Source organism: Meles meles, chromosome 7, assembly GCF_922984935.1.
Source record: "Meles meles chromosome 7, mMelMel3.1 paternal haplotype, whole genome shotgun sequence".
Classification (NCBI taxonomy): domain Eukaryota; kingdom Metazoa; phylum Chordata; class Mammalia; order Carnivora; family Mustelidae; genus Meles; species Meles meles.
The window spans coordinates 140,396,194-140,411,045 of NC_060072.1; the positions used below are offsets into that span (position 1 = coordinate 140,396,194).

A 14,852-nucleotide genomic window follows, 5' to 3' on the forward strand; every position below is an offset into this window, starting at 1 on the left:
GCAGGACCTGTTTAGTGATAATTAATTACGAACAAAAACAAATGCTCTGTTACTCTGAGAATAGTCGATAGCACATATGAGGCGAAACTTTAAAACCCGCGTTGGATTTCTAAGTTGTAGAAAATCTTTAGGACTTTTCCAAGTTGTGGTTTTGGCTGTGCATCCGGGATCTGACCTAAGGTTTAACATCCACCAGACAATGTACAGTTTTCTGAACGCTTCCGGTGAGACCCACTGAACTTTCCATGGCTCTTTATTTCTTGTGCTGTAAAATAACCAGAACCCACAGCGCCTGCCCCAGTACCTGGTGGCAGGTGTTAGCCGGCGTGCAGGTCACCGTTCCAACTACATGGCTCATTGCCCTTTTCACTAATAAAAACACTGTCTGCTGAAATTTACATTTTATTCATCGTGCACCCTTGGGCTTCTTAGAGAAAAAGACTGTGAAATTAATGCAGATTCAGGCTGATTTTATAATAATACCACAGCACACTAAAAGCTTAGCTAAAGCAATGCAGACTTATTTCACTTATGATCTCTAATGACTTTAAAAGTGCATTGATTTTCAGCTTCTTTAGCTCTGCACAGTTTGAACTTAGGTATCAGAGAATAATTTAGTGTTCCACTCAATTTCTTCAAAACATTATTATTATTACTACTTAAAAGATTTCCAAACGAAGCAGATCTAAACACCGAGAGGCGGGCGCCTGTTGTCATCTCAGAGTGAATGCACAAAAGTGGGATACTGGCATCTGCAATGCAAGATTATTGCCCCTGTGGCCAGTGAGCCAAACGGAATGTTCTACATCCAAAAACAAAACAATACAAAACAAACAAACAAAAAAAAAAACCAAACAAAAAAACCCCCCAGCAGATTGTTTGATTTATGTAAATCAATTTGTGAGCCATAAAATAGATTTTCTTCTTTTGCTCTGCCTGAGTACCTGGTGAGATTATCAAGTCAATACTGTATTAGCACCTTTTAATCAAACAGCAATAAGAGAAAGCAACACCTGCCCATTATCCCCAAAGCACAAAAACATCCAGTCATGAAAATAAGTCAATGCATTTTTTTTTTTTTTTTTTTTTTTTTTTTTTTTTTTTTTTTTTTTGCGCATCATGCCGTAATTTTGAATACAACAAAACTCCGAGTACACGGGAGAGTCATCTCTCCTTGACCTCCAAGTTATGCTGGCCTCAAGAAGCCCGAGCTCTAGCTTGCTATGAATACCGAGCGGTTTCGTACACTTCTCTGACATTATAGCAGCTAGTGAAGCTTACTATTTAAACACACTGCCTGCTCCTCCCCTGGCTGTAGCTTCTGTCGTCAGGGAAAGCGATCTGGAGCCTTCTTTGAGGCATCTAGAAGGTGTGTGTATCAGCGTGCGACAGAGGGCAGCACGTCTACGCGCTTCCATATTGTGACTCAGCTCCACAATCCGAGAGCCCCCAAGTTACCGTCCGTCTCCGAATAATACCCCTTCAAGAACATTGTGATTATCACCGACACCGTTAACAGAGGCGAGGACGCTAAGATGTGTCTTCTTCCATTTCTTGAGACCACAATGGAATTATCTGCTTTTGCAAATCCTCTAATGGAGATATGCCTGACATCACGTGAAGCCTGGCCTAACTCTGCTTTTAATAGTCAAGAAGGCTGTTTCATTCACTTTATTTGCTCTTATTATCCAGGAACATGTGCCAAACTGACAGTTTCTGAATGGAGGTTAAGAATGCATTAAAAAAAAAAAAACAACAACACATATAAAATGTCAACAGAAATCAATAAGGCACAGTTTATGCATTTACCACAGTTTCAGAACAAGCAGAACTTTTTCAGTAACTTAGTGAGAAAGATACAGCAATTAGCAGGTCTCAGAAGTATTAGCAATAGAACAATAAAATTCCGTCTCTATAAACTTGAACGACTGCTCTTTCCTCTCTGAAACTTGCAATTAAAAGCTCGACTGATGTTTCTAATTACAGAGCCCTTACTGCATCCCCCCCCACAAAAAATCTGACAAATTTGATGACTCCTTTCACCTTTTTACTCCATTGGCAGTGGTGTAGGAAGAGAGAACCTGTCGCGTCAGGGGCTCCGTCAAGGTCGGACTATGTGCGGTGTTCAATTACTTAAGAGGGGAATTATTGTCGTTTGTAAAGGGAGTGCGCATGTTGAAAATTTCCCTCCCTCTGCCATTCTGAACTTCCACAACTTCAGGAACCCAATGTTTCATGGCTTGGTAGCTTGTTAACCTTTGTAATTTCTGCTCTAGTCCTCTGGTTAGATGTTAATTTTCTTTTCCCCATCACTGAAAACATGGTGGCGGCTTTAGGATATGCCTCGGATCTGTGGCTTTTCGCTAACATAGGGTCATATGAGCTTCATCCATGAAGACTGGCTGCCAGCTTCTCTGACCTTGTAGAGTCAGCCCTCCACTGTTCTAGAATATCTCAGGGTTAGTCCTCCTCTCTTCTAGATTACTGGATGTCCTGTCTCAGTTGTCAGTTCTCTGGCTACTGACTAAAATGCAGGAGAAACTAGAATGGGGCAAAAAAGATCACATGTACCAAGATAATGAAGCTTTTTTTAAAAAAAATTTTTGTTGTTTTTTTTGTTTTGTTTTGTTTTCCTTAGATAAGGTAGTCTGTATATCATTGTCTTAAAGCCTCTCCATATACATAATAGCTGAAAAAGTAAAGGAAAAGTCTGTCCTTAACTGTGGCCAACCTGTCATTTACCTTACAATTATTTATTGTCTCTATACTCTCAGAATGTCAGAGATTGCTCACAGAAATGAAAGGAACCGAACTCCTCCTAGTTCGGTGAGGTTGCCTTCTTGCTGCTAAAACAGATAAATGATTGACTGGAGAAAGGTTTCTCCAAGTTAATTTCCTCCTACAGACAGGATCTAAGGAAAGCACGTGGCCCTGTCACAGAGAAGATTCTGGAACACATCTATTACACTTGTCATCTCAACCGAAAAGCTATCTTAGCTCAGGTGTTCTCCCCTTTCTCTCAGCGGCAGGAGAATTTTGAGAGAACGAGATGAATTCTTGGTCTGTGCCAGAAAAAAACAAAGAGAGAGCAAGAGAGAGGGGGAAGGGAGGAAAGAAGGAGGGAAGGCAGGAACTTTTAAAAGCATGTCTAACGCCAGGGCCTCTTGCTTTTCTGCCTCTTCTTTGAAAGAGAAGCAGCATCCTGCTAGATTTCAAACGAGGAGGATAATTTAAAATAACTTGGGCAGCGTGAAAGCACTTGCGGCCTAGGGAAGACTTGTTTATAAATTCCCGTTGTGCCAGAGAAAGTTCTTAATGCAGCCAATTTTCCTTGTATCTTTTTGGCAGTGGCAGAATTTATTAAACGTACCTATCACTACAACACGAGAGCTTCCCACCTACCGTGCAAATGGACCATCCCCAGGGTTGGGTTAGTTCACTTGGAACTGGCGTGGAGAGACAGCTCATCCATGCTGCCGGAGGCTGAGTGTGGAGGAGGACTTACTGCTTTGCAAAAATCTCACCCCTGCAAGGGGCTTCAGAGACTGCCCTCGGAACGACAAAGTACAGTTAATAACCCCGGGGTATTTGGTATGCGTTTCCACGTCTGTTTAGATGCTAAGTGGGCATGCCTAAGACGTCCTGATCAAAACCAAGTCCGCTCCAGGTACATACTTCCAAAGTCAAAAGCCCTGTCCTAATATTCTGATCAGATATAATGAAAACAAATGAGGATTTAAGGGCTAAAGCCAGTCTGGGCTTGCCAACATCCCTGAAAATATTGCCAATTTCATTTGTCAAGGGTTTTGGCAGGAGGACGTTGGAACACTGTAAACACAGCTGGAATATTCTTAAACAAGCAGAAAGTTACCTTACATGGCAGTGCAGATCTGACTACACTTCACGGGGAAAGGAAAAGGAGAGAAACTCTTTCCTGGTCTCCGATTTACGGAGAGTCGTTGCCGGGGTGCAGAAAGCAAGCCGTGTCGACTAGACCCAGACAGCCCGTTCTGACTGTGGGGTTACAGGTAAGTGAGAACATGTGCATTTTAGGAAACCAACAGGCTGAGGGGACACGGATAAGTAAATTCACGGGCAGAGAAGACGTCCGGCCTAGACTGAGAGCAGCTGCCCCATCTGACTTCCTGTGCGTGGGGTTGTGGCATCCTGCTCACTTTCTCCAAGAAGATCCACTCAAGCAGGCCTGGGAGGCCCGCCGGCTGCTGCAGAAGGATCTGAGTATTATGAAGGGGCTGGAAAGCCCCTCAAACCAGGTTTTCCAAATGAGAAAAGATGGCAGAATGGGCTCCTGGCCCCAGAAGGGAAAATCCATGCTGAGCTGCGGGCACATTGCATAAAGAGTCAGACTCCTGATGCTTGCTGAGCGCTGGTTTCAACGTGCTTGGTAGATGCCAGCTGCTGGTCTGTGTGCAACCATGACAATTTCTAGGGAGGGGTGGGCTGGGGGGGGGGGGGGTTCTGATCTGGAACACGGCACAAATCGGGGGGCTGCAAAGTCCTGATGGGACTTTATAAACGCTCTTTCTTGCCGATATGGAGATGACGATTTTTGTTTTAAAGATGGTGATTCTAAGCCAAAGCCCAGAACTGTGGGTCCTGGCAGCCCACTACTCTGCATCAGTGGGGGAGCCCCGATCCTACAAGTCTGGAGAAACCTCAGCTTCGTAGCCTGCAGGGAGAAGGGAAGCCATGGAGGTGGCGGAGAAGACGGGACAGGAGACACGTGGCGGAGAAAGCCAAGAACCGCCTCTTTTGTCTTCATTCTCATAGCGGGACTGGGCAGGAGTGAAGCCAGAAAAGTGAACCACTTCTCTGGACCTCTCCCTCGTGACCAAACGGTACGAGTGCAAACCTTTTCCTGACTAGCTCATACTCAGTTTAGCATTAGAAGGTGCTTTCCAGAGCAGCCCACCTTTCCTTTCACTTAGTTTCTGTTTATTTATTTGTGTCTCAAACAGCTGAGTCAGCAACAGGCAGGGAGATGGGAAATGCTGAGCACCCTTTATCTGCAGAGCCACTAATGGGAGACACTCATTAAAATTTGATTGAAAACTGCCATTCTTTAATGAAAGCAAAATAGTGGCACGAAAGAGAATTGTTCTTTTCACAAATACATTGATCCCGGAGCCGTCCCCTGTACCCGGGAGTCCCTGCTTGAAAAACCGACCACTGTCCAGCTTTGTATTTCAGAACAAGTGATTGTAAATGAGTATTTTCTTTTTTGCCATAAGGAATTCTCATCAGGTCCCCAGAAATTACTTTTCTGTGAAGAAAAAGGAGGAGGAGGAGGAGGAAAAAAAAAAAAAAAAGGCAGGGAGGAGGCGTCTACTCTTTATACGGAGCCAGCATCTACATAAAATGCGGGTGAGAATGCTCCCGAAACGCCGGTGGACATCGGCCGCTCCGGGTCCAGAGCTGGCTCAACTGTCCGCAGATCAAGTTAGCGGAGCCCTCGCGTCCGCGCTCGCGTCCGCGGCCGTGTCCTGCTCTCCCCTGCAGGGCCCGGGCGCCTGACAGATCTCATCTGCGGAGAGAACGCCCGTTGGCTCAAGCAGCTGAAGATGCTCCTCGTTACTGTCCCCCCTGGACGGTCGGGGAAAGTGCCCAGGGGTCCCAGGCCCGCAGAGGCAGAGCAGCAGCCGAGGTCTCTCCTAAGCCAAGCCCTGGGACAGGAGCGGGGCAGCTACGGTGACTGCTGCCGTTCACAAAGGGGTAAACTGAGGCATAGAGCTAGGACGAGGTACTTGGAAGGCCTGGGACTGGATCTCGGGGTCACTGACCTCTGGGCCCTATAAATTTCACCATGATTAAGTGAAGGGCCTTGCTTTCTGTTCTGTCTCCATGCTACGTGCCTTGGGGAATGCGAAACTGCCCAGACGGGCGAGTGGCTGAGAATAAGGGAAGAGAAGAGGGGTTCCGACTGCTGCGTTGGCAGTGGGACAGGGACTGCAAAGACAGGATCACGTGTCTCCTCCGAGTTTTCTATTTCGTCTAGCCTCACTGCCTTTTCCCCCGGGGATCTCCTCCACCCTGGGTTGGTCCCCTTGAGCAGGTGGCTCTCTCTCACAACAGCCGGCAGAGTCAGAGGACCGCAGGTGACGGGAGAGCTCTGGGGGAGCGGGTGTGCCGGAGTGGAGATCCCGGCCTCCTCCTATCCCCCTGGGGCTGTGTGGCCACGGGCCTGGGGGGCTGCCGTGGGTGATGCCGGTGACCGCATGGGTGGCGAGCTACGGCTCAGGGTCTGCAGGCTAGGGTGCAGACCTATCTGGGGCGGCTTTGGGAGAGGCCCGTGTGTGCAGGGAGGCAGAATGACAACATTGGCAACTCTTGGGGAGCGCTCCGGCTGTCACTGCCCTGCCTCCCTCCCTCCCTTTCAAACCACCTTCGGAAGAACACGCGAGCACCGCAAGCTGGAAGCTGTTCCGCCTCCTTCTACTGTTCCCTCGACTACCTCCGCCCGGGCTCTGGAGGTGGGTGTAGGCGGGAAACTTTTGTTCCCTGTGCCTTCCCCTCTAGCTGCTGACATCGTGAAGTTTCGTGTCTCAAAGTCAAAAGAACAAATGTTCTTCCCCACATGGTGCTGCGTTTAGCTGAAAGGAGGGAGAGGGGTGAAAATCAGGGCTTGGAGACGTAAGGCCCGACCTTTCCTTCCGGGGCCGGGCATGAGATGGCCAGCTGGCCCAGAACCAGACTGGGAAGCACAAGCAGTTTCTAATCGGCCCCGCGGAAACTGCATCAGTGAGTACGTTAATAGAAGGAGATCCTCTCTGGGCTACAAACATGGGGATTTCTTAGAAGAGGTGAAAATATGTTTTATGCATACACTCTGACTGTAGCCTCCTGGGCCGTCTCGGGAAACACAGTCTGATGGGGGGTGAGCGCCAGTTGGTAGCGATTCTGGGTGGTTTAGGAAGGGTCTGTGTGGCGCTGTCCGTGGAGAGGAAAACGTGGAGAGGGAACGGTTCTTTCCAGTTCCCTTGGAGAGCGGCTTGTGAAACTGCTGGTTTCCGTCACTGCTCCTGTCACGGTGACAGAGCTGAGCCTACAGTCTCCTGGACCAAGTCACCTCCCTGCCACTTCATGAACTTCCCCCGCTCAGGCCTCCAGGAGTTGTGATCTTGAAAATAAACCCTGATAGCCCGAGACAGGCCCATTTCTCCTGAGCCCCTACCTGCTCTGCACTACCCGGAACACCGACGTTCTCCCTTGGCTTCTACCGCTGTCAAGGGGCCCAGCCACTCCACGTTTCTCCTGGGCACAGGCAGGAAGCCAGAGACTGAGAGGAAAACAACCCATGTTCTCTTTCCTCCTCCACATCTCTCCCTCGCCCCCAGAACGTACTTCAGTTTGAGGTCGGAAGGGCTGTACAGCGACAGGGCGGCCCGTCGGCTTCCCCGCTGGCCGGGAGAGCCTGAGACAACACGCTGGCTTCCAGACCTTCTCGACCTGAGAGACACAAGGCGATCCCTTCCGCTACGGTGAAAAGCTCACGGTGGATAACTCGACCGCAGGGGACACGTTACGGGGTAACCTCTTGCTGCGTGCGGTGGCTACGTCTACCTTGACTGTGACACAGAGTTCCAATTAGCACGTAAGGGGAGAGACTTGATAGACGGCCCACTCACCTCGACTCAGCCCATCGGGTCCCCGGAGAATCCGGCATTCTTCTATCTGGCCAAATGGAGAAAACATCACCCTGATATCATTCTCATTACATTTCTTCGAAACCATTCCTATGAACAATTTTCGGTCTTCCACGGCTAGGAGATAAAAGTAATGAATGAGCAAAGGCCATTTTGATCACTTTTCTTGTAATCAATGCCTCATTACCGCACCAAGCCGGGGGACCCCCAGTCATGCGAGAGGAAGCGGCGCTCCAAGGCCAGTCCTTCCGACTTCCAGGCCTGCTTCCTCCTCCCCAGCCAACCCCGCTCTCCCACCCAGCCCTTCCCAGACACTGCTTTCCTCTGTGAGCTTGTCCTTACCCATACGACACCTTCAGAGGACACCAGACGCTGGGAAGTCCCGGCCCCCACCCCACCCTGTTGGGAAACTCGCAGAGCTTATGGACAGGTTAAGCCCCACGTACTGGCCCAAGGCTACAGTGACTGAGACATAGGTTGGAAGACGTCTGTGAATGTTTCTGTAGGTGTTCTTTAACTTGAGTGACCGAGAAAGAAAAAGGGTCAGGGAAAGAAAAAGAGGACGAACAGAGGACGCACAATAAGAAACACAGCTTTTAAAGATTTTATTTATTTATTTGACAGAGATCACAAGTAGGCAGAGAGAGAGGAGGTAGCAGGCTCCCCGCCGAGCAGAGAGCCCGATGCGGGACTCGATCCCAGGACCCTGAGATCATGATCTGAGCTGAAGGCAGAGGCTTTAACCCACTGGGCCACCCAGGCGCCCCAGGAAATACAGCTTTTAATAAGGCACTTGTTGGAAGAAACCTTCTCCCCCAATTTCAAATAGCTTGGCCCCGTGGACCAGACAATAAGGAGAGATAAGGGAGATGCTCCTCTCTCTGGAGAGTCGGTAAATGACCTGCCGTCCATCCGTCCGTCCGTCTGTCTGTCATGCTGGCTATGCAGCTCTAACCAGGACAAGGCATGGTCTGCATTTGCAACTGAAGAGCAAAGCCGCTGTAGGGAGAGAACGGGACTGTGGCCACTGGAGCCTCCCCTCGGGGTGGCGCCGTGCTTGGGCTGGAACCCAGAACAGAAAAGGGCAAGGAGGGAACCGTCACTGTTCTCGGCAACCGGGGAGGCAGGACTCTCGATGACCAGAGAAGAGTTGGGTGTCATGACGCCCACACGCCAATTCTAACCTTGGAAATGGCCAGGAGGGAAAGACCGGGAAAGGTTTGCCTCTGATGACCTGATGAGATTTTCCTCAAAACCGACAAGCTTGTGCTCAGGATAAGAAGCCTACATTTAGCCTCAAAGGCTCAATTATCACTGATTTCAGGCCAGTGTTTGCAGCCTTTTTTAGCAAAGAGCAAAAAAAAAAAGAGAGAGAAAGAGAAAAAAACTCCGTTCCAGACGTCCACGGAGAGGAGTCTTGCTTATTGTTTCCTGTGTTGCATTTTAATCCATTTCTCAGAACTGCAAGCAAGGGCAGCCGGCTGGGCAGCACCTCACCCAGGCTGGCTCGGGAGGGGCCCTGCTGCCCACCGCTGTGTGCAGACCGTTCTGCTGCACCGCCATCTCACCTTTGCTCTCTAACGGCTCTCACCTCTGTCTCCCTTACTCTTGCCCTGGACAGTCAGTGTCTCGTTTTCATTTAAACAACAAGAATGCATTTTAGACTGTGTAGGGTGAGGTGCTCCTGGTGCGTGAGTCCAGCTGGCCGCGCCAGGGCGGGATCTGTCAGGGAAGCAGGGATGGGACCCGGGGAGGTGCCCTCTGGGGCAGTGCTGTCCAGGAGGGGGACCGATCAGTCTGTGACATCCGCTGCAGTAGCTGGAGGCTCGTGTGGCTCCTGAGCACGTGAAACGTGGCCGGCCCTGTGACCGCGAAACTGCACAGTTACTGTGATTTAACTGCAACTAATTTAAATTTAAAAAGCCACAGGTGACCTTCTAGAGGACGGTGCAGCTCTGAGAGGCCCCTCCCTGTACAGCCCAGACTGGAAGGGAGAGATTTGAAAGAGGTTTTGTGTCCTTCTAAAAGACACCCCCTCAACCCCGTGGGACAGGGAGGGAACTTGCCTGGGGTCACTCAGCAAGGCGGGGGGGGGGGGGTCCTAGCCTGGACCGCACCCGCTGTCCCACTCCTGGCTCCAGTCCTGTCCCCTGTGACGTTTCCTAGGAGAGCAGAGGAGGGAGAGGAGGCCTCCAGGGGACAGCAGGGCCGGGTCAGGAGACCTGCCTGGTCCCAGCCCCGCCACCTAGTTGATGTGTGACCTTGGGGTGAGAGAGGACTTTTGCGGACCTTGGTCTTATCACCCATAAAATGGGTTTAAATTCTTCTCTTTCCTTGATGTCCTTCTTAAGGAGCAAAGGGGGGGGCCCTGCTACATGGCTGGGGTGACTGAAGTACTTGGCGTGGGGCGGAAACACTGAAGCCCAGAATCCCACCCGCCAGCCGCACTCTGCCCTCGGGCAGCTCCTGAGTCAGCGCAGAGAAACATGAGGCTCTGCGGAACCCGGGCGGAAGCTGCGACGCGTAGCGCCATGAGTTACAGATCGTGCACCCAAGGGCTTGAGAAGGGCTTGGGAGACGGAGGATGGGGCATTTAAGCTGGACTTCAAGGAGCAAGGGCGAGACTGGGAGACGCCTGCGGGCAGCACACGGTGGGGCGGACAGAGGAAAGCAGCCAGGCTTCGGCACCACAGGCATCATTTCCTGCTGCTCCTATCGAGAGGGGCTCAAAGTGTAAGGACAGGAACACCCTGTCCTGGGTTAAGCCTCATCAGAGTGGATGTGGGCAATGGTGTCATTGGCTCTGAGTCATCAGGGGAAGCTAGTGAGGACCTGGTTTCCTCCCTTAGATGAACAATCTTACATTTAAGCTCTTTTCTCGCCCATCAGAGTAGGTGAGCTACCAGAGATCTACAGGGAAGGAAGCATCTGTGCTCACCAACACTGGGACCACCAGGGTGACGCAGTGGCCCAGAGGGAACACAGCATCCCCCCATGGGAAGGAACAGACTGAACAAGGTAGAACAGGGAGCGGCAAACTTCGAGTCGCAGTTGTGACCTCCCCCTGCGCCCCTCACCATCCCTGGGACTTTTACAGGAGGAAGCTGTGGCTGGTATCTTGAGAGTGAAAAAAATATCCTATTGAATTTCTTCTTATCCTGAAGGATCCCATTTTGGTTCTTTCAAACAGAAGCAAATGATAAATTCCCAGGAAGTCCTTGGTTTCACTGGGAAACCTATCATAATGGCACGGGGCTACGGCGGATGCTGGCGTGAGCTCAATGAGCAGCTCCCGAGTAAACAAAAGAATGAATTTTTCCTAAGATGCGTAGTAAGAACTGGAAACCACCTGCCAACAAACCCTGGCTTCCCAGGCATCCCGCCGGCTAAACCCGGGTCAGGAGATGGAAGAGAACGCTCTTTTCATAACCAAACTGTCACTAAGGAAATAGAATGGAAACCTGCACCATCCAGACGCTCTCCGAAATGCTGATGCCCTCCCGTGTGCGCGCCCTGACAGGGAAGCTGGATGTTTGCAATCCCTCGATCCCCGTGGTCCTGACAGCTGGGGCTGCGTGTGCTTTAAACGGCAAATGTGGAGAACGGCTCACTCCCTGCTTTCTTCCCCCCTCGAATTTTCCCGGTGAAAACTTTTCTGTAGAACTTATTCCTGGCATTCCTAGGCTGAGGATCCCTAGACGGCTTTGTCAGCATCTTAAACAAACATAATTATCCTGCGTTCACTGAACTTTCCATCGATTTTTGATGAATTTCTTGGTGGGGTTTATTCCTCAGTCTCCACAGGCAGGCAGCAGCTCACTTTGGTTTCCAGTCCACGGGAACGTGGGTTGCTTAAAGGAACCTACTGTGTCCATAGTATTGTGTTAAGTGCTTTACGGGAATTTAAAAAAAAAAAAAAAAAAAAAGGAAGGAAGGAAAGGCTAGGTCCCTGCCCTGCAGGGGAAAAGTCTACTTTCTTTAAGGATAACTGACAACTGGCCAAGGGATGACACCTTTCACACCGTGCACCGTGCAGGTGGGCTGACCCCATCACCTGTTACGACGGGACCAGAAGCTATCCCATAACCAGCAACCATTTCAAGTTGTCCTCCCATGGTGTGGGAAAGGGTTAACATTTTAAGTTTTAAGTGGGGACTTTTCTAAGTTCGGGGAATAGAAACTTCGTTTCTGAAAAACCCCTAATTGTGAGTCTGTGCGAACACCCTGGTGTACAATCTGTCAAAGTCACACCTGGATTCAGGGCGGCCTGAATTAATTAACAACTTTTCAAGGTGTTAGTGCTAACATATGGCATTTAATTACTGCCTCCAAATCCGTGAGTCTCTCCACTTTGAATTTCAAAATTATTTCTTCCTCTTCCAGGGCCTCCGAAAGTGAGAGAATGGGGATGCCCACGAATCCCATCTTTGGCGGAGGGTTGCAGGCCTCCGAGCTCCCCAACCATGTTCCGTCATCTGGACCCACGAGCTCTGAACTCAAGGCACGGACACCAGGGGTCTGGGAGGCCTTGGGAAGAGAGGGCTTACTTGGCATTTCTGGACGTGGGGCTCCAAGCAACGCTGACAAGCTGTGAGGTTGGACAGTTAAAGCAGGGGCATTTATGCTCTGTCTACAGAGTCAACCAAAGCAAAGTAGAGCAAAACAAAACAAAACACCAACTCTCTCAAGCAAGGGCATGACCTAAGAGTGAACACTGGTTCATACTGGTTCGTACTGGCTGGTTACTGAGACCCCCAGGCCCAGAACCAAAGGTGACCTCTATGCTTTTCTTATCATTTACTGCTAGACCGACTTCAGATCCAGCAACTGACTTTACTTTTCCATCTTGCACAGCTCGTACCTTTTTCTGCACAGCGAACAAAGCCGGAAAAGAGGCCCTCCCATGGCATACAGAATGAAAGATGGTGATCCTGTCTGCACTCTGGAACCCATACCTCCTCAAGCCGCTGGCCTTGCCACTACCGAGTGTAAGGATGGTAAGACAACTTGCAATCTGTGAGCTTGGGGTATTTATTCACTGTGTTCTTCCTGAAGACCCCAGCATTTTATTTCTGATCCAGAATGGGATTTTTTTTTTTTTCTTTGAACACCTGCCACAGTTAGAAGCACCAGGGCAGAAGTAAAATGCTGTGAGTTTGCAGAAAGATGCTAGAGGCTGCAGCTTAAATAAGAGCCAATTAAGAGGGCAGGCTCTAGGAGGCCTGGAGATCTGGAAAGCCCATGCAGGAAAATCCTGAAGGGCACGGTGGATCCAAGAGCAGCCTAGTGGGTCTGGGCTCGCCATGGCAGTTCCCTTTGTCAGAATCTCTAGATGGACGAAAGGGCTTCCGAGAGTGACTGCTTTCTGGAATTCATCTGTCCATCACTAATTAATCCGTGATTAGCAGCCCTTTCTTGCTCAGCAAATACAAAGTTTCCGAGAGCCGAACATACTGATAATGAAGATGGTAACTGTCTAACTGTGATGAGTCCTTTGTGCTATCCATAAATGTCAGCAAAACTCAATAAAGGTGCAATTAGAGCTCGTTATCTCCCTTTCACAACTCCAGGAGCTACCGAGAGCATCGCAGCCAAAGAAATCTTTGTGCGCTCTGAGCTTTGGAAACTACGCTTACCTGTCAAAACTGCCATGTGAAATCAGAAAGGACTTGCGCCTTTTAATACTTGCTTTAGAAAACGACACGACGCTCCTGATTCCTCGGCCAGGTCTGAGGAGAACCCTGAAGCCTGCTCAGTCTTCGCAACACCTGGCATAGGCTTTGTGCCTCCATGAAGAAAAATGCTTTAAAGGGCGCTTTCCGTCCGCTTATACTTTTTGACCCCCCCACCAAACGCAGAAAGTGAGGGTCACTCCTCAAAGCAAAGGAAGATCTGGCCCAACGAGACGGTTTGCGGAGGTGGTTTTTCCCTTCGTGTGTACAGAGTTATGCCTTGCTGTGAAAGCGAGCCTCGACTGCTCAAAATGCAGGAACACAGCTGCCTCAACCTGCCCCAGGTGCGTGGACGACCCGGCAGAGTGGACATTTACCAAGTGCCAGGTATCACGCGAAGCTCTTTGCAGACGTCGGCTCGTGTGCTCCCAGAGCCACCCTGCAAGGTGGGCGTTACACGAATTCAGACTGTGGACCACGCAACCCCTTCTCAGAGCCGGAGACACATGGGCTGCGTGAGGGCACAGGACCTGCCCAAGGACCCAGCTAACATGTGCAGGGTCAGGGGTCAAGTCTGGGCTCCTCGAAATAGCTTTTCCCGGCTGCCCTGAGCTGCTTCCTGGACAACGGTGTTTTTAGGTAACTTCGTGTCTTAGTGAAACAATGTCTAATCCTGCTTGGCTTCTGAGATTGTGCAGAATGGCTGGCTGACAGAAGTCCTACTCTGTTCCTGTGGTTCTGGACCCAGAGCGGACAACAGCCTCAGGGTCCAGAGCGGACACTGGGAACAAGGTGCGACCTCCAGGCGGCTAGCCTAGGGAGCGGATTCTCTGAGTCAGGCGTTGTGTCCATAGAGCAGCAAATGCAGAAGAAACCTTTCATGGTCCCACCACCCGGGGATGTCAGGTTAAACATTTCCAGGGGTGTTCTCTCACTCATCCTGTTTTTATAATGGTGACGTAAGGTTCAGATATAAGACAAAGCTTCCTTCATGGCCCTTGTCCTGAGACAGGCTAGAGAATTCAGGGTCCAAAGGAAAGGGAGCATCTCTTAGGGGCCAGGAGCTCCCAGATGACCTTCAGACAGGGTTCATCCCCCAAGCACACAACTCCTCTCTCCCAGGAGAAACAGAACGGACTGTAAATGTGTACTTGTGGGGTAAAAGGCTCAGGAGTCAGCACTGTTGACTCTCTCAGTGCAGAGCCTATGAGGCCAGAGAAAAATCTGGAAGGTGACAATAACCCTCATTTTATAGACGTGGTGGCCTACCATTTGCAAAACACTGTTGTATCTTACGTGAGTCTTTAAATTAAAAAAAAAAAAAAAGCCAATCAACGGAGGTAGTGACCATCACTCCCATTTCACGAACGAGGAGATCCAAGTTCAGTCGTTACATGACCGTCAGATCAGCAGACTCAACGTCAGGAAGTTCCGTGGGGTCAGGACAGTGTCTTTGTAGTCCTTTCCCTTATTCTGCTTCAGACCCCGGGCCACAGCCCAGCCCCAGGCAGCAGGC

The 14,852-nt window shown here is 50.1% G+C and overlaps 1 protein-coding gene across 15 annotated transcripts in view; it reads right to left on the bottom strand.

Moving 5' to 3' along the window:
• CELF2 (CUGBP Elav-like family member 2) overlaps positions 1 to 14,852 on the bottom strand; it is an 829,878-nt gene that overhangs the window by 63,842 nt on the left and 751,184 nt on the right. For 14 of the 15 annotated variants that reach the window (XM_046013183.1, XM_046013181.1, XM_046013180.1 and 11 more), the window contains one exon: positions 7,647 to 7,781. In XM_046013183.1, the coding sequence (XP_045869139.1) occupies positions 7,647 to 7,781 (135 nt within the window). Of the gene's footprint in view, positions 1 to 7,646; positions 7,782 to 14,852 lie in introns of those variants that run through there. The other variant, XM_046013186.1, reaches the window with a different exon arrangement.